Below are 25,624 nucleotides of genomic sequence, written 5' to 3'. Positions count from 1 at the left end.
TAGGCAAAAAAACTTTCATTACATTCATGGCTTTCCTCTCAGATCTCAGACTCTTTCGATTTCATCCTTATTTCATCTTTTCCATTTAATTACAGTATTCCTTGTACATCTAAGCTCTTCTAGCTGCCTCGATCTGACTAAAACAGGTCTCACTTCCCAAATTCTTGACTGAACAATATTGTTAAAAGCATAAAGCATGAGTTAGTTATAATTGTGCTTTTAAAGATGTAAGTATGAGTTAAATTTTATCTACACTCATATGACATGATCAAAAAAATGAATTAAAATAATCAAATATAAACATAGCACATCAGATTAAAAGTATTCCTCTATTCTCTCTGCTAATAAGACTCTACTGCAACCACTTAATTGATAAGAAAGACACAGCACCCATCTATTTCATTTGCTCACATGCTGATCTAGATCTATCTAAAATAAACAGCACATCAGAAGGTAGGTTCTAACAAGAAGTTAAGAGATTCTCTTAGCAAACTCGATATTGTTTTAAACTTCAATTAACCAGGACTGAACCCTTCCCATTAAAAACATATATGGATGATGAAAATAACTTTAGTAGTATGATCTGTAAAACCTAATCTGACATTTATTATGGCTGTGGTCAATCATTCATTCCACTGAGAATTGCAATTTTAGTGGTATTTTAGTTAGATCATGTTTCCTTAGAAATTCTGATGGGAAGTATATACAAATGAAACTTCAAAAGCATATAATTTAACTAGATATAACAACTTTGTTAATACTCTTACCCAATATGCAGTAGTCAAATGTTAAATCCATAAATAACTTTTACTATTAAGGTATAAAACTATGTTTCCTAATATAAGAGAAAGGTTAACTGAATCATTCAAATTGAAAATATTTATTCTCCATTAATGGTAAACCATTTTCCATTCAATACCCATATTCTTTTAACTGGTACACTTAAATTGATTAGCATATAGGAATTTTATGACTTTTACCTTTGGCTTCTTTCCAAAGAGCCACAATTTGCCCTTGGCCTTTCCTACTGTGGTTTTGGCATCCATCTTCCCACTCTCCTGTTTGGATGCACTGATAGTCCCATCAGAAATGGTTCTATATATATGTTGACTGTAATCTTCAAACGGAAAGTCTCCTGGAGGTTCAAAACCAGATTTGAAGGAGTCTACCACCATTTGAGAGTCCTACACAACAGAAACGTAAGTTTTAGAACTATTTTACTGACTCATAATTCTACATTAGCTTTCAAAATTTTATTCACTACAAGAAAACGACAAACATCCATTTAAATAAATAATTCCACAGTAATCATTAAAGTAAATAATTTATTCCTATGAATGTTTAACAAACTCAAAATATTTTAATCCCAAAAGAAAAATATACTTGCAAATTACCACTTAATTAATTTATAATATTCATAAAATGTTTTTACACCTGAAATTTATCTGAAGACTAGTTGGCTGATAAGAAAGACCTAACTGACAAAAAGAATACAGAAAGAGGTTATTATTAAGTAGAAATTTTGAGAAGTTTCAAAGGAAAAAGGCTTTTTTGCTTTAAAAGATAGATGTCTACAAAGAAGCTAAACTTTCGAGTGAGGAAAGAACATCTAATTGTAAGAGAGAGTAAAAGATGAGTAGGAAAGGCTTTCTAACTCATCCAACATGGGAAAAGATGAATTAAATATATACTGTGGAATGTTAACAGGGCAACAGGGAAAGATCTCATAAACACTACTGAGGGCAAAAATGTTTGAAAACATAAAGTTTAATACCATGTACTTAAAACTTTTAAACTCACGTATTGTTTTTAGATATGCACACCTATCTGAATGCTTTATTGACATCTTAAACTCATTATTTTCAAAGAGAATATCTCTACAAGCTCCTCCCCACCCCTTACAACCTCTCCTCTTTTGTTGCCTATTTCTTTTAATAGAACATTTTGCCCTTCATTTAGTCAAAAGTCATCCTTAAGTCATAGCTTACTTTTGTCAATAATGCTACCCTCAGCAATCCTTTGCTAAAGCGTAAGAAGAGAGAAGAGGGCTCTAATGATATTGTATAACGTTGTATCCAGCTATGCTGAAATATATATGCACTTTGGAATTCCCAATCAAAGAAGCAAAAATCCTCTTTCCTAAATTTAAGAACAATTCTATTAGTTGTTACAGAAAGGATCCTCACTAATATAATATCTACGTGATAGGTTCATGAAGACTAAAATATGTGGCACACGTGTGATACCCTCCAAACACCAGTTCTCTTCTCTTGCTACGGCCTTTTCCTCAGTTTCTGCCAACCATGCTTTTTGATCACTCAATCAACATTTACTGAGATAAAAGACCACTAGTCCTTAATCAAGATACAATGTGACTACCTGTATTTCTCCAAGGGGAGGAAGGCTATGCTATTTCATCTGCACAAAATGCCCTCCTTCCTCCTCCTCATGGGTCATCACTCCATATGCCACCCACATTTCTTGATATAGCTCAAGTGCCAAACGCAACTCTGATCATGTCCTTCTCTAAATTTTCACTAAACTCATAGTATAACACAATTTGTAACACATAGTTCTTAGGTTAGACTCTTTGATAAGAACTGAAAACTTAGTGAGAGAAGAACAGAGTTAAGAAATCTTTTTTTTTAAAAGAACGAATTAGAACTTCTGCATTTAGAATGAACCTTAGAACTCAAAGGAATCTATTGCAATACGTTCTTCTACAGAATTTAGAACCACCTACACATCAGATTACTTTATCCCTTTCCCAACTCATTTCACTAACTTAAACTGCACACCTAAACCAAACAGACGTATTCAAAGATAATTATGTAGCACTTACTCTTCTTTCATCAACTGATTTTGCTGCAAGAATCATTCCTTCCAAACATTTTGAAATGATAGGAATAACTTTGCGTTCTGAATCAGCAAATCCTCTGTAACACTCACTGAGTTTTATAGTCCTTCGTTCGTCCATTTCTTGTAGTTGCTAATAATCAAGAATTTAAAAAAAAAAAAAAGAAAACAATTCTTCAGTCATTCTAAAGGAGATCAATTAGTGACTCTCCACCAAAAAAATAAAGATTTCTACCCTCATAGTTATACTGTTGTTAATACCTTTTAACAAGTGCTATTGTCTTATAATACTTAAAACCTGAGGCATGCTAAACAGCAAAAGAAAGAAAAAAAAATTAGTAAGGCTCTTAGTATTGTTTTCCTAAAACCAGATGACACTGGTATTCTAGTCTCCTAAAAGGATCCCTTACTGGCTATCAGCTCCCTGCCCCATACCATTCCCGCCTTTTACTCTTCAATCAGAGTAGTTCTTGTTTATGCTTCTAGGAAACATTTCATTTGAAGAAAAAATTCTAGTTTTTGCTTTTTCTTTTTTAAGCAATTGGCCCATAACAGAGACAAGTCTAAGACTTCTAACCTCAAGTTAATTCAGGGTACTTTGGTAAGACCTGGCTGGACCAACAGTCTACACTCATTGTTTATCAACAGGTAACCAGACTCACCACAGTGTACAGCTCAGAGCTGGGGACAATAAGGAAAAACAGAAGTCACAAGCTCAAAGGGGCACATATAGAATCCTCACAATTCAAAATTCGCTGGCACATGCCACTAGGAAATATGTTGGAACACATAAAGGCGAACAACTTAAAGGCATTTTTTTTGACATATCCTATTTGCCAGCACTGACCTTTCTGTTTTGTAGGAAGCAGTTACACTGCCTGTGTCCCCAAACTCCCACAGCCTGAGACTTTGAGACCTGCATTTTCACAAAAGAATTGCTCCCATAGAAAGGTCCAAATGCAAGGATCAGGCCCAAAACACGAAAGGTAGTTTATCTCCAAGTTGTGGTCTCCCCAGAGTATGAAGACTTAACTACTAAGCCTAGAAAAGTACCACAGTGAAGACTGGCAGGCTTGGTCCTCTGGATTCAATGACCAGAATTTGATACCCACTCCAGTTCACCAACTCTCACTGTGCTTCCTTTGTATTTCCAAATTGCTCATAAAGAAGAAAAAGTATACCCGAGCTGATACTCTTCCCACATAAGTTCTGCTCTTTGAGATAATACCTCATCAACACTGTTTTACTAAATCCCTTTTCTGTAATTTCTCTTCTTACTAGAAAAGGCAATAACATAATTTAACCCTCATGAAAATTCTGAGGTCTTTTTTACCTGACACTGTTTGGCAACTGCTATCATCAAGTGATGACAGACAGGATTTATAAGCAAGCTCAACATGTGAATTACATTTATCATCTAACAGAGCCAACATGATAAGCAGGCAAAAATCACGCTAGCAAATACATTTTTAAGATTTATTTCTGCCATATGGACTGATGCCAATGACTCTGATTTCGTATAAAAAAGCTACATCTCAATTCTAAGTGAACATATTACGAATTCAATTAATTCTCCTTTGTCATGTCAAAATACTTAATGACACAGTATTTAAATGTATCTTACTGTCATTGTTTTAGTAAACTGTTTATAACACTAATAGTAACTGTGTAAGAAAATGTGTGACTTAAAAATTAGAAAAAACTTATTTTCAAATCTGTTATCATAAAGGAATCTCTCATCCCTCATCTTGATGAGTAGTGAATCTAGAAAGATTCTGATGTCTAAGATTTACAAGTTAAGTTTTTATATTTAAAGCCCAGCTCTTCCAACTCTGAAACGAGATTAACTCCATATCTAAGATTTACCTTGTAAATCTGAGGAATCACTACATAAAAATGTTTGTGTTGTTCTCCATTAAAGTTTTGTAATTGTGCTGCATATTCATTTTTATTTTCATCAGCCATATGCGTACGTAGATTCAACTGCTGTTTGGCCTAGGGGCAAATTGGTCAAAATTATTACCAAGAATAACAACAAAATCACAGCAATTCACTTTTCTGAAAATTATACTAAAACTAGGTTTTATCACTGGAGAAGCCAACATGTGACATCAAAAGAATAATGAAGTGGTGTGACTTTCTCAAACTATTAATATCATTTAAAATTTAAGAAGACACTTGCAGATCTTATGATCAGAGTGGTCTCCTTATTACAATATTCTTCCCTCCCTCATTACAGTTGTATTCTCTGATAGCAACAAGTCATTCTAATATAGTCTCTCCTATCAAATCCAGATAAAAAACTACATAAACAAATGAAAACATTATAGCTTGAAACAGTGTGCTTTTAATCAGAAGAGAAAAACAGATAGCTTTAGGAATATTTCATATTGTTAAAAAAGTCAACAGTAAAACATGTCTTTATGATCCACCTATATCTAACTAAAATATGAAACTAAAATCATAGTGAAACTAAATAATTTTTTAATAATACAGCATTCAATAGTGTTTCCACCTCTGTGTAAAACCACAAATACTTTAAAGAACGCTTACTTAGAATATAGTTCTGTTCCTCTTGATCTCTTGTACAAAGTCAAATTTTAATAGTTATTTTCTAACTAACTAGTTACTGCCTCATCAACACATCTTAGGCTTTCTAACCTATTTTGGAATAGGACAAAAGCTCAATCCCAGTAGCAACTGCATCTTTTCTCTAAATTTGAATGCAGCTAAGATACTGTAATAAATTAACACATACTACTTTCTCAGACCAATATGTACAATTTAAAGTAGGCAAATATTTGTATATTTTCAGACTTAGATACAGTGTATCTCTTGAGTAAATTCTAATACTGTACTGATGCAAATGTTGTTAACTACCTTCCTTATGCAAGTAACAGTATTTTGACATCAAAGTTGGTTTGGAGTATTTCTTACCTTTTCAACATCTGCCTTGGTTGCATTAGTATCATTATCCAATCTTTCATAACTCTGTTGTGCCTTTTCTGCCTCTCTACATTCTCTTTCAAACTTCTTTTTACTCTGTTAAAAAAAAATTAAAATATCACACTGAGAAAATAAAATTAGGCTAACTTCATTTAAGAAATAACTTTAGATAGCATTAGAAGAAATACCTAACATAGATGGCAGGTTGATGGGTACCATGGCACATGTATATCTAAGTAACAAAGAACGTGTATATATGCACATTCTGCACATGTATCCCAGGATGTAAAGTATAATAAAAATAAAAGAAGAAAGAAATAACTTTAAAATGTGCCATTGTGTATTATGTGGAAATGAACTGCACACTAAGTAAAATTTGTCCTTTCTAAATTGGAAAATAAATTTTACTATTACAACCAATCCACATTCCTTAAATATCAGACATTACAGACTACGAAGAAAAAAACAGGCATGACTGAGTTAATATTTACGATGCATCTCACTCAAAAAATGTGTTATATAATTTTTATTATAAAACATGTAAGACCTCATCTTCAGGAGGAGTTTTTTGGTTTGGTTGGTGTTTTTTGTTCAGGTGTTTTTTTTTTTTTTTTTTTAAACCATTTGTTTTCATATTTTTTTTTTTTGTTGTTAGACCCAATGTTGCTTGGGATGTGGAGTGTCCCTCCAAAGTAGTTTTATATTGTTTCTTCCAGGTGTCCCACAAAGACCATCAAACCAGGCCCCAGATCTTTTTAAATTTTATTTAATTCAAATTATTATGACTTTCTAAAAGCTATTCACAACTGAGCCATGTAAAATATATGTCATATTATATTTCCTTTCCTACATATTTTTTTTAAATCCTGGAGTTAATATATGTCTTTATTTTTTCAATTTGCTTAGTTTCCAATGCACTCATCTCTAATTCAACCCCAGTTTTTCCCAGTTCTTTAAATCTCTCTGCAGTTACTTCTAACACACTAGAAATTTTCTAGTGATTTTCTTGGTAAATCTCTCCCAAAGGCTTCTAAACTTGCTGAAATTTGAAGTCATTACCAACTAGGCCTAATGCATAGTTGTTAAGTTAGGATTTCCCTCCCCCAGCAACCTGTGGATTCATTTCACCTCTATCTTTGTTTGGATCTCCTATTTCCTAGTTTTATGCTTTCTCCTTGTTGATTCACTTCCTCATTTTGCTAGACACATTCAGTGGCAGCCTCCTAAAAGGTTTGCAGGAGAGAACTGAATATCCATGGCTAAAAAAGCCTTTACCATCATTTTTAATCAACAAAATTTGGCTGGATATAGAACTCGAAGGTGGAAATCATTTTCCTTCAAAGGCATTGATCTATTATTCTTCTGGCTTCCTGTGTGACTATCCTGTCTAATTCCATTCTGATTCCTGAGACACTGTATAAAGCATGTTTGTTTGCTTGGGAAAACTCCATGGAGGCTGGTAGAATCTTCTCTCTCTCCAAAGTGTTCTGAAATTTCAAGAGATGTGGACCCACTGTGCTAAGCACCTGGGAAACCCTTTCCAACTGGAAATTTATGTCTTTCAGTTATAGGAAAAGTTTGAGTTATTTTTGTCCTTTTCTATGTTTTCTCTTTTCTATTATATTTATTATTTTGGAAATGAACCTACTGGATAAGTCTTCTAATTTTTCTTATATTTTCTTCCATATTTTCAATGTCTGTCATTTTGCTCTACTGAGGTATTTACTGAACTTTATCTTTCATTTTTTTCTAGTGGGTTTTTTTTCCTGCTATCATAAAGTTCTTTTTTGTTCTTTATATGTTTCTTTTCAAATAATATCTTATTATTATTTCATGGATGTAAGCTTTTCTGTGTTCCCTTTGAGAATATTAACTAATAGCTATAGGTATTTTCCTTGTTTTTGCATTTTAATTTTCATTTCCTTTCACAGTCACATTGCCTTCTTTCCTATTAGTTCTGGTCTCTGATGTGTACATTAGATGTCTTCTTTAACTATCTGGGGATCCCTGGATATCTGCTTTTATTTAAAAAGCCGTTTAAAAGCTCCACAGAGAGGGCTTTACAGATTATTATATTTTCCTCTAGGGTGGCATGGCCAGGTAGTTTGTTTCCTTGGAAAAACCTGTCATCAGTTTTTTAAAGCTTTTCCTCCCTAACTGATTAGATTACCCAGAAAGACTCTTCCAATTTCTTGCCCAGAAAATATATACCTTGCAACCTATACTCTGAGAATTCCTCAGAAGAAGCAAGCAGGGATCTCAACGTTTTGTATTTACCCAACCTCTTTTATAGAACCAGTTACAATGCTAATTTCTTACCGTGGAGATAACAAAGCCATAAAAATAGCACAAATTTGGATCCCGAGCATCATTACCACAAGATCAAAGAGTTTAAATTTCTCATAGGATACGTTCTTCTCCTTTGACCTTCAGACAGAGGTAAGTTTCTCTGATGGATGTGTTGGCCAGTAGGCACAATTCTTATAGTCCACCTTTCACTGAAAAATTTAGTCCTCTGGAGGTTGAAATTTTTTACAAGGGTCTCAGTTCTAACTCTCCATAGTATACAAAGCTTAACTCTGATCTCTATCCCTCTGCAGGTATTAAAACCCAAGCCCTTACCTTAGCAAGTACCAGGTCCAAGAAATCATTATACCTCAAACACCTCTGTCCCCATTTTTCCAAATGCCACTGTATCACTTCAGATACCTATTGCTCTAGATTTGTTTACCTATGGTTCCCTAGCAGTTAGCAATTTCCCTTTCTTTCAAGTAACTGAGTTTAAAATACAATTTAAAAATACAATAGCTGTTATCTCAAACCATTTGTAGCCAAAAGGTTTCTTAGTTCAGTTTGTAATATAGTTACAACCAGACAGGGCTGTAACTTTTATCAAATAAAGGTACTCCAAGATTTTTTACAAATTTATTTAAATGTAGGCTTTATTTTCTACAGGTATTTTAATTAGTATGAGACATCAAATAAGATACTTGTAATTTACTCAAAGCCCCTAAAATATTTAAATACTCATAACATACATAAAGTCACTTTGCTATGAAAATTAAGATAAAGTTTTCACACTTCATTCTCTGAAGCTGAGTTCAGAGCTGTGTTTTCAAATCAAGTAACTATAGGCTACTAATTCTGGTGCAAACTGAGGCTACTTATGTATAAAAGTATTTTTATATGTGTTGTCCTATTTGTGGAAAAACACCTACCTAGTAATTTCTTGCAACAGCAAAAGAACTACTAGTACAATAATGTTAAAAATACTTCTTCCCTGAAAGCTAATATAACATTATACAGTATAGAAATATACTCCAGAAAAGATTCTCTTTCCCTTAATCCTTGGTGTGGCAGACAAAGAACAGCCACTTCTACTCCCCTACTCTTGCTTAGCAGAGCCTGTCCACCCAGTACAGGGGAAGAAAGCAGCTAATACTTGCTATCCCAGACTCCCCACAGCCAGGGCAGAGGTAAGTAATCTAATCCTGTCAAAGGCACCCAGAGGAAATTTGCTGGGGACTTTCTGGGAAAGTTTTTCTTCCCTGATAAAAAGAGATAGTTGGAAGTGAAATGTTCCCTTTTTCCCACCTCTGGATGAAGCTGAAAGAGGATATGGTGTTTGGCTGTTTAAGCCTACTGTTGACCTTAAAGAGATATGGCTGAGGAAAAGAGAACATGGTCAAGACGGCAAAGTAGACAGATGAAAAGGGGATGGAGCCTAGTGACATCCTTGAGCCACTGATAAACTCTGGATCTGCTCCATTTCGGAGCTCTGCTCTTATAAATTTGTATGCTCTGTTACTAGGAGCCTCCCAACTGATGGACCTGGCATATCTGATGCTTCTATCTTCTTAATCTCTGGCCATTCCTTCAAAACCTCCTTTATAGGCTCTTCTGTCCGGATCTTAAATGCCAGTACTGCCTACTTGATTTATCCCAGGGTTAATAACTGTCTTTTAAAATTTTTGCTCAATTTTTAATGCTGTGTCACTAATTCAACCTGATTCTACCAGTTCTTTACTTCACCTCTCCATTATTTCAAACATGTTAGGAATTCCAGAATTTCATTTTCTTAACTAAACAGGAAGACATGGAATAGGAAATAGGATCCTACAGTTGTTTCTACATATTAAACAGAAATTGTATTTGTTAGTTTCCTTCACTAGACCACAGGTGCTACAAAAGCGAGAACCATGTCATACTTACTTTTGTACCTCCAGGATACATGTCAAGAATACTTTTTAATAAACACAAGTAGAACTGAACTCCTTTTTTTACAGTATTGTTAATGCCTTAAAGAAATCTCTCCTACAATTTTGATGCTTCTCTCTTACTTATGACCTCTAAAACTTTTGCTTAACAACTGTCAACTGTTCTAAAGGCAAGCTGGTGCATATTAAGGATAATTTGTGCCAACACTAATTTTTAAAGGAACCAATGACTCAGGAGTGTAGGAGTATGTTATTTTGTGCAAATGAAAACACATACACATTCATTAGGTAGCAGATACTAAGGATGATAGTTACGGCAATTTAAAACTTAATCTTATAACATAAATAGTTCCTAAAGTCTTACTGAAACCAATTAGAAAGAAAATGAAAAGGAAAACAGATTATTAATATACCTAAGAACTCTCAATCAGCACTGGTGATTAGAATATTACATCAATGTTAGTTCCGTAGCAGAAATTTAATCAAAGTTTTGAATATGTGTTTTTAAAAGGGAAAGAAAACAGGCTAAAAACAATGGAATTATATGCGTGAGATTTTTAATCTCAAAGCCCTTTTTCTAACAAGCACAGACTAAACTGATTAATTTAACATGGAAAAAAATCCCTTTGACATAATTATGCAGTGTCCACCAGAAAAATACGCTAGTAAAAATGAAACTGTTCAATAACCTGAGAGTTGAAAAAGAACATCTTATACTACAGAACATCATTTAATAGAACTTTTTTCTTTTTTTACACTAACCTCATGACAGATTATAGAGCATTTTATGTAAAGGCAACTGCAGTGCTCCATGTGAACATCTTGTTTTTCAAATTATTATATACTAGACCATTTAGGAAAAAACCACATGAGGAAGTGCCTTGGGGATACTTTTAAGTAAATAATTATTATGCCTTTATAATTTTGCACTACAAAGTACTTTATGTCCTACAATGGGATGGTTTCTGATTAGCAGGCCAATATTAGAAGCATTTACAAAATTATACAATGACTGAATTGGAAGAAACACTTCATATCATCTCGTTCACTCTCTTCATTTTTCACATGCTAAAAATGAAGTCAAGAGAAATCAAGTGCGAAGTTAAAGGTAGAAATAGGTCTTGATTTTTCTCAAATGGTTTTCTAAGATATATCACCTTTTCCCTCTTACTTCTATCCTCTATTAATACTTTATAGTAACTAAAGAAAAGAATCTCAAATGTTCACAATAATTGAAGATTACAGAGTTCATAAATATAAAGTTATAAAGGACAACAAGAAAAATGACAAAATGATCTCACATCCTCCATTTACACTTTATTAACTATTATACAACAATACCAATGTCAAATTATGAACAATACATTGAGAAATATTAAACTCTATTAGATATGAAGCATAAAAGAATTTAGGTTAAGCTACCCTAATCTACAAGATTTTATGTTAACCATGAAAACAACATAACTCACATTATCCATCTGTTTCCAGCACATGTCAAGATATTGTTGAGCTTTTCGTCCTTCTTGGAGATGCTGAAGATTATAATCACCACCAAGAAAACAAAACAAACAAAATTAATTACATTTAAACACTAAAGTCTAAAGTCCCCAATGGCTTTTTACTTTATTTTTTCAAGGTACTAATTATATAGCTTTACCAAGACTTAGGAACAAAGTAAAGCAAAACTTCCTAAAAATGCATTTTACAGGATATTGTCTTAATACTTTAAATATAACCTTGAAAACAGATATAATTTTCAGAAAAATAGTGATTATCTTGAGTAGTGGATGGCAGGCATTTTCTATAAAAGGTCAGGTAAATATTTTAGGCTTTTCAAGCCTCACTGTCTCTGAGACACTCAACTCTGCTGACGTAATGCAAAAGCAGTCACAGGCAATATAAAATTCAATGAGTGTTGGTCCATTCCAATAAAATTTTATGGTATGGACACTAAATATTAAACTTCATATAACTGTCAATGCCATGAAATATTATTATTTTTTCAACCATCTAAAAATATAAAAAACATTCTTAGCCTGTGGCAACTAGCAAACAAAACCAAGCAGTAGGTTGGGTTTGGCCTATAGGCTGTAGTTTGCCAAACTTAAATCCCAAAGGATCATAAATTAGCAAGAGTATTTTGTGATAATTTTTAGCTAGAAGAACTGTAGTAAAATAGAAAACCACTTTATGCTGAATATGCATTTAAAAAAAAAAACCGAAGTATTTCTGTGCAACTATTTCATATACTATTGCAATTGGATAAAAATTTTAAGAATTACCATTTTTCTTTCAGTTTTCAGATCATGAGCATATCTCATTAATTCACCATACACTCTGTGCGCCATTTCTTCTGCTACAACTTCTCGCTGTCCTGCATAGTCATTTAACTCATTAAGGATATTAAAAAAGGCTATACACGAGGTAAACCTGGTAAAAACATTTCAAAATGGTGAGACTTACTTTTATTCCATTACAAAAATGTTGGTTAGGTATGGACTGAGTCTAACATTTCACAAATTTTAACATATTCAACCTAAATCTCAGCTACTAGTTCTAAATTAACTTCATACAGAAAAAATCCTGCATTAAGCTAAAGTCATACATGTTTGTATATCTTCAAGTAGCCTTTCATTTATTAGTAAAGGGATATTTGGGGTCAAAAAATAATAAGAATACTACCTGCAAGCTCTTTTGGCATACTGGAATCTCTTAAGTTGCCAACTGACTGGCCTGAGCTTGGGAATGAACTTGGTTGGATTCCTAGGCTTGGCAGCTGAACCTGTTGCAGAGATGATGTGCTTGCCAAATGCATCTCGATGGCTGATCTACAGAACAATTTTGCTATCAGCTCTGGACACAGCTGCCTGTATGCCTGCCCACATCCTGAATGGAAGTGAACTGCCATTATAGTTGACACCAAAGGGGGTAGAAGGGTCAAAAATAAGGGTAAAAACGTGTGTGGAGGGAAGGAGAGAAACAAAGAGAATCACTGTATTAATGTATATATCTACTTTGAACATACTGCGGAACACTCTCTTACAGCTGCAGATTAACAGCTCAGATAGGACTCCATTAACACTAAACCTGAGAATCCTAATAACTGACAATTCTATACATAGTTGTTTAAGTCTAGTCTCTTCTTGTTTCTGCACCTAAACAGTCATCCACATATTCCTCTTTAAGACTACCAAAAAACTCCTAAGTGATTTCTAACCTTATTTCTAATCCAAAAACTCTCAGTGCTTTTCAATATCCCTTTATACCAATCAGTTAAATTGTTTTACTACCTATAAGAGTAAAAGCAAGACTCTAAGAAGCCAACAACTACACAACAAAGTGTGAAAAATATCCTTTACTTCTGCAGAATAAATCATTCAAGTGGAGTCCTAGTCTATGTTTTAATTGAAAACCTGTATTTGACTATTCTAGAAAACTGCTGCATCAATCCCACTGAAGTATTTATCCTCATAAAAGATAAACAGTAGTTGCCTCTTTCATAAACATTAATTTTTAAATTAAACTTTAGAAAATCTTTATAAAAAGCTAAGAATATATTTATCTTACTAAATAATAAACGTATTTTTAAATGTTTTAATATGCAATAATAAACAGGTATGTAATTTACCGTGGCTCTTCATCTTTGGATGAACGTTTGGGGCAGTACTTCTTAACCAGATTTCTATAGGAAGAAGATTTTAAAAAATTTATTAAAAAAATTCAACTGTTGTTACAACTGAAATAGTCTAAGTTTTCAATTTCATTCAATCATTAATTTTATGATATAAAATAATTAAGACAGCAATATGATCATCTACTCTATTAAAATCACAAAATGCAATCATTACTTACAATTTGTTCTTAAAATACTGACACATGGAGAAAGAAAGGTTATTTCTGTATTTTCGTATGAACATAATCAGAACAATTTGGTTGATGTTGCTATCAAATAAGAAAAGAGTTAAGAGGCAGAATAGAAGAAACAAAGTACAGTTGGCCCTCTGTATCCGAGGGTTCCACAACCACAGGTCAGAAATATTCAAATAATAACAATACAACTAAAAAAGGAATACAAATTAAAAAACAAGTAGAGCCTAACATTTACATAGCATTTATACTGTATTAGGGGTTCTAAGTAATCTAGAGATTATTTAAAGTATGAGGAGGATGTGGGTAGGTAATAGGCAAATGTTATGCCTTTCATATAAGGGACTGAGCATCTTTGGATTTTGGTATTTATGGGTCTGGGAACCAATCTTCCTCAGGAACAGTTACACTCAGTACACAAAACTGAGTCAGGGCAAAAAGAAACATTTCAAAGCAGTATCACTTCCTTTGTTTCGCAAATTGGGGACTTTAATACTAACAAGGTAAAATGTAAGTGATGCTGACTCAAGGGGTAAAAGAACAGTTTGTCACCATCCTCCATAACTCTACTTTTATATTAAAATAATTATGGGACTCCTTACCCTTCTCTTTTCTAGGCAAATGAATTACATTATGACTTGTAACTGTTTTTTGCCTTCATCCATGTCTGTTCCTGACATTCTTTATTTTTTAATTTTATTTTTTTGTCAGTGATGCAGGCATGTTCCTAACATTCTTACAGTAGAATGCTACCTTATTTCACCTTTTAAAAATCAGAGAGACTTGCATATGGCCTTTGGAGCCAGATTGGACTACTTATGTTTGAACCCTGGTTTGTTTATTGGGATAAGAGTCTCGCTCTGTCCCCAGGCTGAACTGCAGTGGCGCAATCTCAGCTCACTGCAACCTCCGCCTCCCAGGTTCAGGTGATTCTCTTGCCTCAGCCTCCTGAATAGCTGGAATTACAGGCGCATGCCACCATACCCGGCAGATTTTTGTATTTTTAGTAGAGACAGGGTTTCACCATGTTGGCCAGGCTGGTCTTAAACTCCTGACCTCAGGTAATCCACTCGCCTCAGCCTCCCAAAGTGCTGGGAATACAGGCATGAGCCACCACACCCAACCTGAATCCTGGCTATTTTATGTAGTACTTATGTGACCTTGAATAATTTCTCCTAATTTCTCTGTCCCCTTATTTCCTATAAATGGTACAAACACTACCTATCCCATACAGTTAGAATTAAATGATATAAAGGGCTTTATACCCTAACTCTCAAAGTATGGTACCTGGGTCCAGCAAGGATCCATATACTCTTTGGTAACAATCTACAATGAGATAAGTGTAAAAGTTGGGAATAATTTTCTCTCTTTCCAATCTAATAATTAAAAATTAGGGCCTATATTTTGTCTCTTTTATGTCATTTTTCTAGTATTTAATTTTTATTTTATTTTACAAAAGCATCAGTACACAATGAATTGGAAACTAAAAGAACTGGTTCATCATCACAATTTGAGATGCACTGCTTTAAACTATAAGCAGTTTTAAAATAAGTGGCTCTACTATCTTTCGACACTGTAAGAGAATCACTGTCTTAATTATTTTCAGATTAGTATCAATTCATTCCACTTGAATCAATTTATTCACTCTACAAATTGTCTATTATGTGCTAAGCACCATGCAAACTACCAGGAGCATCATCACATAAAGAGGACCCATGAGCAAGAGACTTATACTCTCTAGGAAACAAGTATATACCAATAATTATAACATACAGCTTGGTAAGTGCTATGATAAAGATATACAAAGAAAAGGAAAACCTTATACCCAGTGAGGGGTGGTTAAAGAACAGGCAAGACAGGCCGGGCACGGTGGCTCAAGCCTGTAATCCCAGCACTTTGGGAGGCCGAGGCGGGTGGATCACGAGGTCAAGAGATCGAGACCATCCTGATCAACATGGTGAAACCCCGTCTCTACTAAAAATACAAAAAATTAGCTGGGCATGGTGGTGCGTGCCTGTAATCCCAGCTACTCAGGAGGCTGAGGCAGGAGAATTGCCTGAACCCAGGAGGCGGAGGTTGCGGTGAGCCGAGATCGCGCCATTGCACTCCAGCTTGGGTAACATGAGTGAAACTCTGTCTCAAAAAAAAAAAAGAACAGGCAAGACACTGAGAAAAGAGTTCAGATCAACAAGTATTGAGTTCCTACCAACAAGAAACCCATAGTTATCGCTGGTTGTAAAGTTAGGTACAAGATGAAAACATTAGCATTTCACCCACACTAGGGTGCAACAGTGCAATCATAGCTCACTATAGCCTCAAACTCCTAGGCTTAAGTGATCCTCCTCCCTCAGCCTACCAAATAGCTGAGACTACACAGGCACACACCATCATTCCTAATAATATTTATATATACTTTTTGTAGAGACAGAGTTTCACTGCATTGCCCAGGCTGGTCTCGAACTCCTGGTCTCAAGTGATCTGCCTGCCTTGGTCTACCAAAGTACTGGGATTACAGGTGTGAGTCATCCTTCTTGGCCTTCAAAGCTTTGCTGATATTTAATACGTCACTACACTAATACATGTATGTAATTTACAAACAATTGTGCAGTTACATGCTCAAACTTTTTTTTAGAATTGAGCAATAAAAAGTTCAGAGATCTCTGGTCTAGAGAAATTAAATATATAGACATTCTTATAATATGGTAAGAACAATAGAGGGCTCTGTAAAGAGGGTTCTCCAGGGGTAGAAAACTAAAATTTCTGATTTGCTGACTGAGCCTAAAGAGATGAACAGGAAGGGTAACTGGAAACCCCTGGGGGGATTCTGCTCATTTGAGAAGACTTAATGAGCAAGACAAACAAGGGTGGGGAGAAACAGCATTTAAGAACTGTAAGTGGGTTCAATGCTGCTGTGACATCAAATATGAGCTACAGAATTGCAAGTAATAAGGCTGAAAAGTGGGGAATGAAGGAGAGGCCCTTCTAAAGTCACAGGAAGGAACTCTGAATAAATACTCTTGGCCAGTGGTTATTAATCCTGGTTACACGAACACTACCAAAACTCACTGTTGTGAATGAATTAATTCACTAATTTACCCAAATATCAGCAAAGCTACTATATGCTATAAATTAATTATTTCAAGTACTAGACTGACAGAAAGGGATGAGTCATGGCTAGCAAACTAGTAATGGGGCAAGACCTACAGTCCTTTCTACAAAAGAACTCAAAAAGTAAGAAGGGGGAAACATGACGAACAGAAGAATTCACTACAATAGGCAAATTCAGAGACAGAATAATAGATCATGGTTGCCAGCACATGCGGGAGAAGGAAATGGGTACAGAATTTTCTTTTTGAGATGATAAAAATATTCTAAAATTCAATCGTGGTTATGGTTGCACAACTCTGTAAATATTCTAAAAACCACTCAAGTGTACACTTTTAACTAGTGAATCTAATGGCATATGAATTACTCCTCAATAAAGCTACTACAGGAGGAGGGGTGGCAGATGGACAGGCAGTCCATCTGCCACAGGTATCTCTATTCAACAAGTCTAAAATGGAATTTATCTACTTTTTAATCTTCTTTTATATAACTCTTTTCTTACATTAGTGGCACTCCCATCCACCTAGAATCTAGACATTTACAGCCAAAAATTTGACAATCATCCTACACTTTCTCAAGTTTCTCCCACCTTAACATGTTCAATCCCTACAGATTCTATTTCCTAATTAACTTTTTTAAAAACAATTTTTATACTAAAAAGGAAAAAACACACGAAGAGAAGCCCTGACTTGTGCCTACTTTATAAAATTGTTTTGAATACAGATGTAGGACAGGCTGCCGGAATCTACTGCAATATCTTGAAATCATAAACGGAAAGACCAAGTGATTTACAAAAATACCGATCATCACTGAGCTCTAGAATGCTGCTTCCAAACTTCTTGTTATATAAAATGACTATTACGTGAAGCTGAATGTTTAACTGGCACTATAGAACAGCTAAATAAAAATGCCCACTGGAGATATACAGTAAAAATTAGAACTCTAAAGAAACTTCTGGGATCAAGATGCAGAGATGAGAGTAAACATACGTAAAGACAGTAACAGAAGCAACAGGAATTACCATTTGTCATTCATGTATTGTTTGTAAATCTTAATGCTAAACTTCTTATACATAATCTTATGCTTACAACACCTGCACACAGTTATTATTAGCATGACTTTGCAGGACTCAGACACATTAAATGACTTGCCCAAGTCACATAGCTAGTCAGTGACAAAGCCAAAACCTGACTCAAATCTGATGGCATCACCTGAGATAGTTAAAATAATGAACGTGAATGAGGCTACTCGAGAAGTATGAAATGAAAGGTAGCTAAAGACCATCTACAAATACAAATTTAACAGGGAAGGAAGAAGAGTTACTTCAGAAGAACAATAAGGATGAACAGCTGGGAAGATTAGAGGTAAACAAACTATGTCCCACCACCTATTTTTGTAAAACAAAATTTTAATGGAAATACACTACACTCATTTGTGCATGTATCGTCTGTGCTGCTTTTGCATCAGAACAACAAAGCTGAAAGACAACTGAGTTGAGTAGACATATGGGTAACAGAAAACCCAAGAGTCTGTCATTGAAGAGAAGGGATTTTTTAAAAAGACATTCTAAGACATGCCAGGTGAGGTGTCTCATGCCTGCAATCCCAGTGCTTTGGAAGGCCAAAGTGGGAGGATCACTTGAGGCCAGGAGGTTGAGGATGCAGTGAGCTATGATCGTTGCCACTGCACTCCAGCCTGGGCAACAGAGACTCTGTCTCTTTAAAAAGAAAAAAAAAAAAAAAAAAGAAGACACTTAAGACACTTTGGGAGGCCAAGAAAAACAGATCATTTGAGGTCAGCAGTCTCTACCAAAAATACAAAAAATCAGTCGGGCATGGTGGCACACTCTTGTCTTCTCAGCTACTCAGGAGGCTAAGGCATGAGAATCACTTGAATCTGGAAGGTGGAGGTTGAAGTGACCCGAGATTGTGCCACTGCACTCCAGCCTGGGCAACAGAGCAAGACTCCGTCTCAAAACATAAAAGAGGAGGAGGAGGAGGAGGAAGAAGAAGAAGAAGGAAGAAGGAAGAGGAAGAAGAACAAGGAGAAGGAAGGAGGAGGAGGAAGGAAGAGAAGGCGGAGAAGGAGTGTTGGAGGCAGAGGACGAAAAAGAAGAAGTTGTTCTAAGACAGAGACAGTCAATTCATCAAAGATAATAAAACAAGTACCTAAAATATCCATGGAATTTAGCAATTACCAGGTGATTTAACAGTGTGGTTATGACAGGCACAGTCTCCAAACTATACATGGGGTTGTATTCTAGAAATTACTTTTAAAATTCAGTGGTTTTCAAGCACAAACTCATGAACTGCATTAAACAAGTCTAATTTAAGCAAAAAGCATTTTATAGAATGAGTAGTTTCAAAGTTTGACTACATTTTTTTTTTTTTTTTTTTTTTGAGATGGAGTTTTGCTCTTGTTACCCAGGCTGGAGTGCAATGTCGTGACTGCGGCTCACCGCAACCTCCACGTCCTGGGTTCAGGCAACTCTCCTGCCTCAGCCTCCTGAGTAGCTGGGATTACAGGCAAGCGCTACCATGCCCAGCTAACTTTTTGTATTTTTAGTAGAGACGGGATTTCACCATGTTGACCAGGATGGGCTCGATCTCTTGACCTCGTGATCTACCCGCCTCGGCCTCCCAAAGTGCTGGGATTACAGGCTTGAGCCACCGCGCCTGGCCCGACTACATTTTTATATATCAACATTTTAATTTGACTGATTGATTGATCGAGATGCAATCTCACTCTGTCACCCAGGCTGGAGTGCAGTGGCACGATCTTGGCTCACTGCAACCTCTGCCTCCCGGGTTCAAGTCATTCTCCTGCCTCAGCCTCCTGAGTAGCTGGGATTACAAGCGCGCACCACCGAGCCCAGCTAATTTTTGCATTTTCAGTAGAGACAGGGTTTTACTATGTTGGTCAGGATGGTCTCAAACTCCTGACTTCGTAATCCACCTCAGCCTCCCAAAGCGCTGGGATTACAGGCATAAGCTGCTGCACCCAGCCTATATCAACATTTTAAACATTGTTTAGGGTCCCAGTCTGTAGTGGACACAGTTTACCTACAGGCATCATTACCCTTCTTTTGTAACAGCTTGTGGAGATGCATTTCTGCTCATCAAAAAGCCATGTTATTTCACACACTTCCCAGCCCCCCTAACAGTTCTGTAGAACCATGTGGCCAATTATTAGCTCTGTGTAAGCACAGGCTGAAAGACTTAGAGCTTGTGCACAACCTTCTGGTCTCCCTCATTGTCTACTGAAGCAATTGTAGAGGCTGAATGATGAGATGAAGAAGAAAACAGTATGGATCCTTGAGTTACCACATGGGCTGTCCGAATTTGTGGCACTTTGCAGAGTAAGAAACAAGTGTTTAGTTATGTTTAGTCCCTGGGATTTGGAATTTGTTATTCTACTATAGCCTAACGTATCCTAAAATACAGCTCCTCCACTGTCATGCCTATGAACCTATGATCAGGGTGACCACATATTAAGGTTCAGGAATATTTATGTGATCCAGATCCATTAATCTAGGCCAATGAAACTCAATCCTAAAATTTCTGTTGTAATACATAGGAAAGCATGCTCTCTTTCTGCTAAAGTTGTTAAACTGATAGGACATAATCTTACAGCCATGGGGAAAGAGCCTACTGGGAAATTAAACCAACACAGAGAAAAGTGAAGCCAAGAAGAAAGATCCTTAACAATTCTCTGATTACCTGGATCCCTAAATTTTTCACTCAAATAAGCCAGTAAATTCCTTTCTTTGTCTAAACCAATCTGAGTTAGGCTTCTGATACTTGAAAGAATTATGAGTACTACAGACGTTAACCAGAGAAGTCATTAATAGCTTAAACATCACATAAATAACAGTAATTTGAACTCTAGTTTCTGGGAGGAAGAGCACATCTAACACAAGAGGGAAGGGGAAGAAGACAAATAACTCTGTATTTTGAGCATACAGGGTAGTCCTAAGCAATTTTAAAAATAAATTCCTCTTGCTTCCCTGTATGTAAAACTCACACAGATATCTATAGGTGACTCATCCAAACCCCAATGTCCAGAGCCCTCAGATACCATACACAAGTCACTAGAGACTCCATTCAAGCCAGCCCTGCAACTTGAAAAACTACAACACTGTCCACGACGTTCTTCTCATATTCCACCAAAACCAAATTTCTAGGAAAACATATGATCTGAAAGAAGACACACGAAATAATAATAATTATTATTTTTGAGACAGGGTCTCACTCTGTCACCTAGGCTAGAGTACAGTGGTACAATCTTGGCTCACTGCAACCTCCTCCTCCTGGCTCAAGCAATCCTCCCATCTCAGTCCCGGTGGCTGGGACTACAGGCACATGTCACCATTCCTGGCTAATTTTTTTGTATGTTTAGTAGAGATGGGGTTTCGCCATGTTGGCCAGGCTGGTCTCGAACTCCTGAACTCAAGCAATCCACCTGCCTACACCTCCCAAAGTGCTGAGATCATGGGCATTAGCCACCGCCTGGGTTAACACGCCAAATTATTAATAGTACTCATTTCTCAGGAGAAGAACTGGAAAGGGACTTGAATTTAAATGTGCTATAATGATCATATAATGCTGGCTCATCCTTGTAATCCCAGCACTTTGAGAGGCTGAGATGGGCAGATTATCTGAGGTCAGGAGTTCAAGACCACCCTGGCCAACATGGCGAAACCCCATCTCTACTAAAAATATAAAAATTAGCCGGGCATGATGGCACACATCTGTAATCTCAGCTACCTGGGAGGCTGAGGCAAGAGAATCACTTGAGCCCAGAAGGTGGAGGCTGCAGTGAGCTGAGACTGAGCCACTGCACTCCAAGCCTGGGCAACAGAATAAGACTCTATCTCCAAAAAAAAAAAAAAAACCATACAATGAATGCTTTCATAATTAAAAAATAAATAAATAAAACTAGGTCGCATGTGGAGGCTCACACCTGTAATCCTAGCACTTTGGGAGGCTGAGGCTGGTGAATCACGTGAGGTCAGGAGTTCGAGACCAGGAGGGCCAACATGGCGAAACCCTATCTCCACTAAAAATACAAAAATTATCCAGGTGTGGTGGGGGGCACCTATAATCCCAGCTACTCGGGAGACTGAGGCAGTAGAATCACTTGAACCCAGGCAGCGGAGATTGTAGGGAGCTGAGATCACACCACTTCATTCCAGCCTGGGAGAAAGAGCAAAACTCCGTCTCAAAAATAAATAAATAAATCTAATAATAAAAATATGCAATAAGAATTTATTCTTCCAATGTAGTTAATCTCATTTGAGTCGAAAGTCAGCAAAAAGTCATACCAAGGCATGAATGGTTAAGTAAGTCCCACAAATGCCTGCTTTGCAGTTCTAACACAATATGCTTACCAGCTCAAACAAATCTTAAATATATAAGTGCAAAGCATTCAGGTTGTTCCTAAACTAAAAATATTTTAGACAATTCATCTAGTTTAAGAAATCTGCCCTTAATGTCACTTCCCCTAGGCTCTTTTTCTGTTCTCTCCTCTTCTAAATCTAGATTCTCCACCAATTATGACAGCAGTTTATGTGTAAGACATGTTTTAGTATGTTGTCATAAATCAGGAGTTAACTGAAACAAAGTTTTTGATACACACAGTACATATTAGAGAAATTAGAATAGATTTCATAGATATGCTGGTACATCGTTTTGGGAAGAGAGTGTGTGTGTGTATGTATCATCCATGTTTTTCTATGTACTTTGGTTTCATGCACTCTGGATACAAAATAAATTAATGTTGTTCATTCAGTTGTCTGACAAGGCTTCTAAATTTAGTGGGCATCTCCAAAGACTATAGTAAACATATTAGTTATATATGTGACAGTAAATATATCACCCTACTTAATATATAAGTTGTTGATCCTAATCTTTTTATCCATTCTAGTTTTATCATGTTTATACTGACTTTTGAGTTTCAGTAAAAATTACAAAATATTCCAAATACTTTCTCATAATATTAGTTCACTTCTATTAAAACATTTTGCAGCTAAGTGTCAGAATGTAAACTATCTCAAAACTCTTAAAAGACTCAGAATCACTTCTTTTTTTTTTTTTTTTTGTTTTTTTTTTGAGACCGAGTTTTTTTTTTGTTACCCAGGCTGGAGTGCAATGGCGCCATCTCGGCTCACCGCAACCTCCGCCTCCTGGGTTCAGGCAATTCTCCTGCCCCAGCCTCCTGAGTCGCTGGGATTACAGGCACACGCCACCATGCCCAGCTAATTTTTTGTATTTTTAGTAGAGACGGGGTTTCACCATGTTGACCAGGATGGTCTCGATCTCTTGACCTTGTGATCCACCCGCCTCGGCCTCCCAAAGTGCTGGGATTACAGGCTTGAGCCACCGCGCCCGGCCCAGAATCACTTCTATACATTTTCAACCTTTCAATATTTGAGAGGCTGAGTTCCAATTACTGTTTAACAGGTGATCAATACCCTATTTACTTACAAAATGGAATATAAATCATACTATTTCTTCTGGCAAAGGGCAGTATTAGTGACCTGAGACTTAATGACTAGTACCCCTTTTCTTAACCTACTTAAGAGCTGCCAGATTAACACATATGGCCCAATTTGTGGGTTCAGTTAAGTGACCCAACGATAGCAAACAAAATAGCTGGGCCAACGAGATTCCTTTCTGAAAGTTTTAAGACTTTGGACCTGACACAGCTTTGAGGCCAGTATGGGAGCTGACTCTCTAAGACATAAAACTGGAACTGTGGGTGACTGTGTTTCCTGTCATGGGGAGAAAGCTAGTCCGTGCTCAAAGGACAAAGCCATCAACCCACCAAAAGAAGAAGAAAAAAAGACAAAGGGCTTTGGCTGTGTTTCAGATACTGTCTTCATTTTTTTCTGTGACCTGGCTGTAGTATAAGCCTTATAGCAGTTTGACTATTCTACTTCTTGAATTCAATAAAAAATTAAAATCAATACATCAATAAATGTATATTGTAAATAAATTTCTCACTGTACTTAAATTAGCTCAAGCTGGAGTTTCTAGCAAAGCCAAGAATCTTCTCTCATATAGTAAAAAATTAAACATAAAAGGCATCCACTGCAAAAGAATGAAGCTGGACCCTTACAATACATACAAATATTAATTCAAGATGTATCAAAGATCTAAAACTATGAACTGTAAGAATAAAACACAGGAGGAAAGCTCTGTGACATTGGATTTTGCAATGATTTCTTGGATATGACACCAAAAGCAGGCAAAAATATTAAAAATAAATAAACTACATCAAAATTTAAAACTTCAGTGCAAAGAAGGACACAATCGAGAGAGTGAAAAGGCAATCTATAGAATGGGGGAGATTTGCAAATCATATATATGGCAAGGGGTTAATATTCAGAGTACATAAAGAATTCCTAAAACTCCACAACAAAAACCAAGTAGCTCAATTTAAAAAACTGATTTGAAGAGACATTTCTCCAAAGAAAACAAATGGAAAATAAACATATGAAAAGATCACTAATCATCAGGGAAATGCAAGTCAGAACCACAGAGAGATAAAAACTCACACCGATTATGGGCTGGCTACTTGCAAAACAACAAGGATGTGAACTAATTGGAAGCTTTGTGCATAGCTGGTAAGAATGTAAAATCTTTCAGTCAGACAAAATAGAGAGATGAAATAGACTAACACAGAAATCAAATTCTGATAAGGAGGTATGAGGAAAGTAAAATGAGACGGAGACTATGTATTAGTCCATTTTCATGCTGCTGATAAAGACATACCCCAGACTAGGAAGAAAAAGAAGTTTAATTTGAATTACAGTTCCCCATAGCTGAGGAGGCTGCAGGATCCTGGCAGAAGGCAAAAGGCACTTCTTACAGACTAGTTGTATTTGGACTGCTCTGTATCTAAGCCTACCCGAAATATTTAGGACTGCTCTTAGTAAACGCAATGATGTACATGACACGAACTTAACAACCACATCACAATGATGTATACGTCACCAAACTCCAGTATTAATAGAAACCTGTTATGTGGTCAAAGTTTCAGCATGTGGTCAGAGATTATAATTTCTAAACTAAACAGAAACACAGATTATTCAATTATTTATTCATTCAACTTAATCACCCAGTTCCACAGGTACCAGGTTGGCTTGGTATGGAGTACAGAAATGCACATAATATAATCTCTGATCAAAAGGAATTCAGAGATTACTGCTTTGGCCAAAATAAGAATAGTCTGTGGGCTTCCTGTCTTCCAGCCTAATTCTCTTCCACTATGCCATACTGCCATATTTGAAATCAAAAATGTATGTATGCTCTGAGGCAGAAGCTGAGGAATATAATTTCATACAGCACTATCTCTATGCTAGAACTTAATACAATTACTTTTACTAGAAAAAACTAGAATGATACATATTATCTAGGGCTCCTTTATTTACTTAGAAATCTTAATCTCTGTTATATAAATACAACAGTTTAAGTTTATTAAAAAGAATGATTGATTTCAGTTGCATTTATCTTTGCAAACAAAAACCATTCTACCAAGTGATTTGAAGTAATCAGCTTCCATCAATCAAAATGAACATGATGATTCAATTGTATATAACTATGTCTCCAAATGTGATTAGATGCTTTATT

At 35.9% G+C, this 25,624-nt stretch overlaps 1 protein-coding gene across 7 annotated transcripts in view; it reads right to left on the bottom strand.

Annotated features, from left to right (window-relative positions):
• The window catches only part of FNBP1L (formin binding protein 1 like), a 93,922-nt gene that overhangs the window by 19,813 nt on the left and 48,485 nt on the right, over positions 1-25,624 (bottom strand). For 6 of the 7 annotated variants that reach the window (XM_032247986.1, XM_032247987.1, XM_032247988.1 and 3 more), the window contains exons 3-9: positions 13,648-13,701; positions 12,302-12,449; positions 11,489-11,551; positions 5,794-5,898; positions 4,723-4,851; positions 2,843-2,989; positions 981-1,184 (exon numbers count right to left, since the gene is read on the bottom strand). In XM_032247986.1, coding sequence (XP_032103877.1) covers positions 981-1,184; positions 2,843-2,989; positions 4,723-4,851; positions 5,794-5,898; positions 11,489-11,551; positions 12,302-12,449; positions 13,648-13,701 — 850 coding nt within the window. Of the gene's footprint in view, positions 1-980; positions 1,185-2,842; positions 2,990-4,722; positions 4,852-5,793; positions 5,899-11,488; positions 11,552-12,301; positions 12,450-13,647; positions 13,702-21,014; positions 21,188-25,624 lie in introns of all 7 variants that reach the window. The other variant, XM_032247992.1, reaches the window with a different exon arrangement.

The sequence above is a fragment of the Sapajus apella genome, unplaced genomic scaffold (assembly GCF_009761245.1).
Source record: "Sapajus apella isolate SASKATOON/1434 unplaced genomic scaffold, GSC_monkey_1.0 scaffold64, whole genome shotgun sequence".
NCBI classification, from domain to species: Eukaryota; Metazoa; Chordata; class Mammalia; order Primates; family Cebidae; genus Sapajus; species Sapajus apella.
This window is presented reverse-complemented; position numbering and strand designations above follow the sequence as displayed.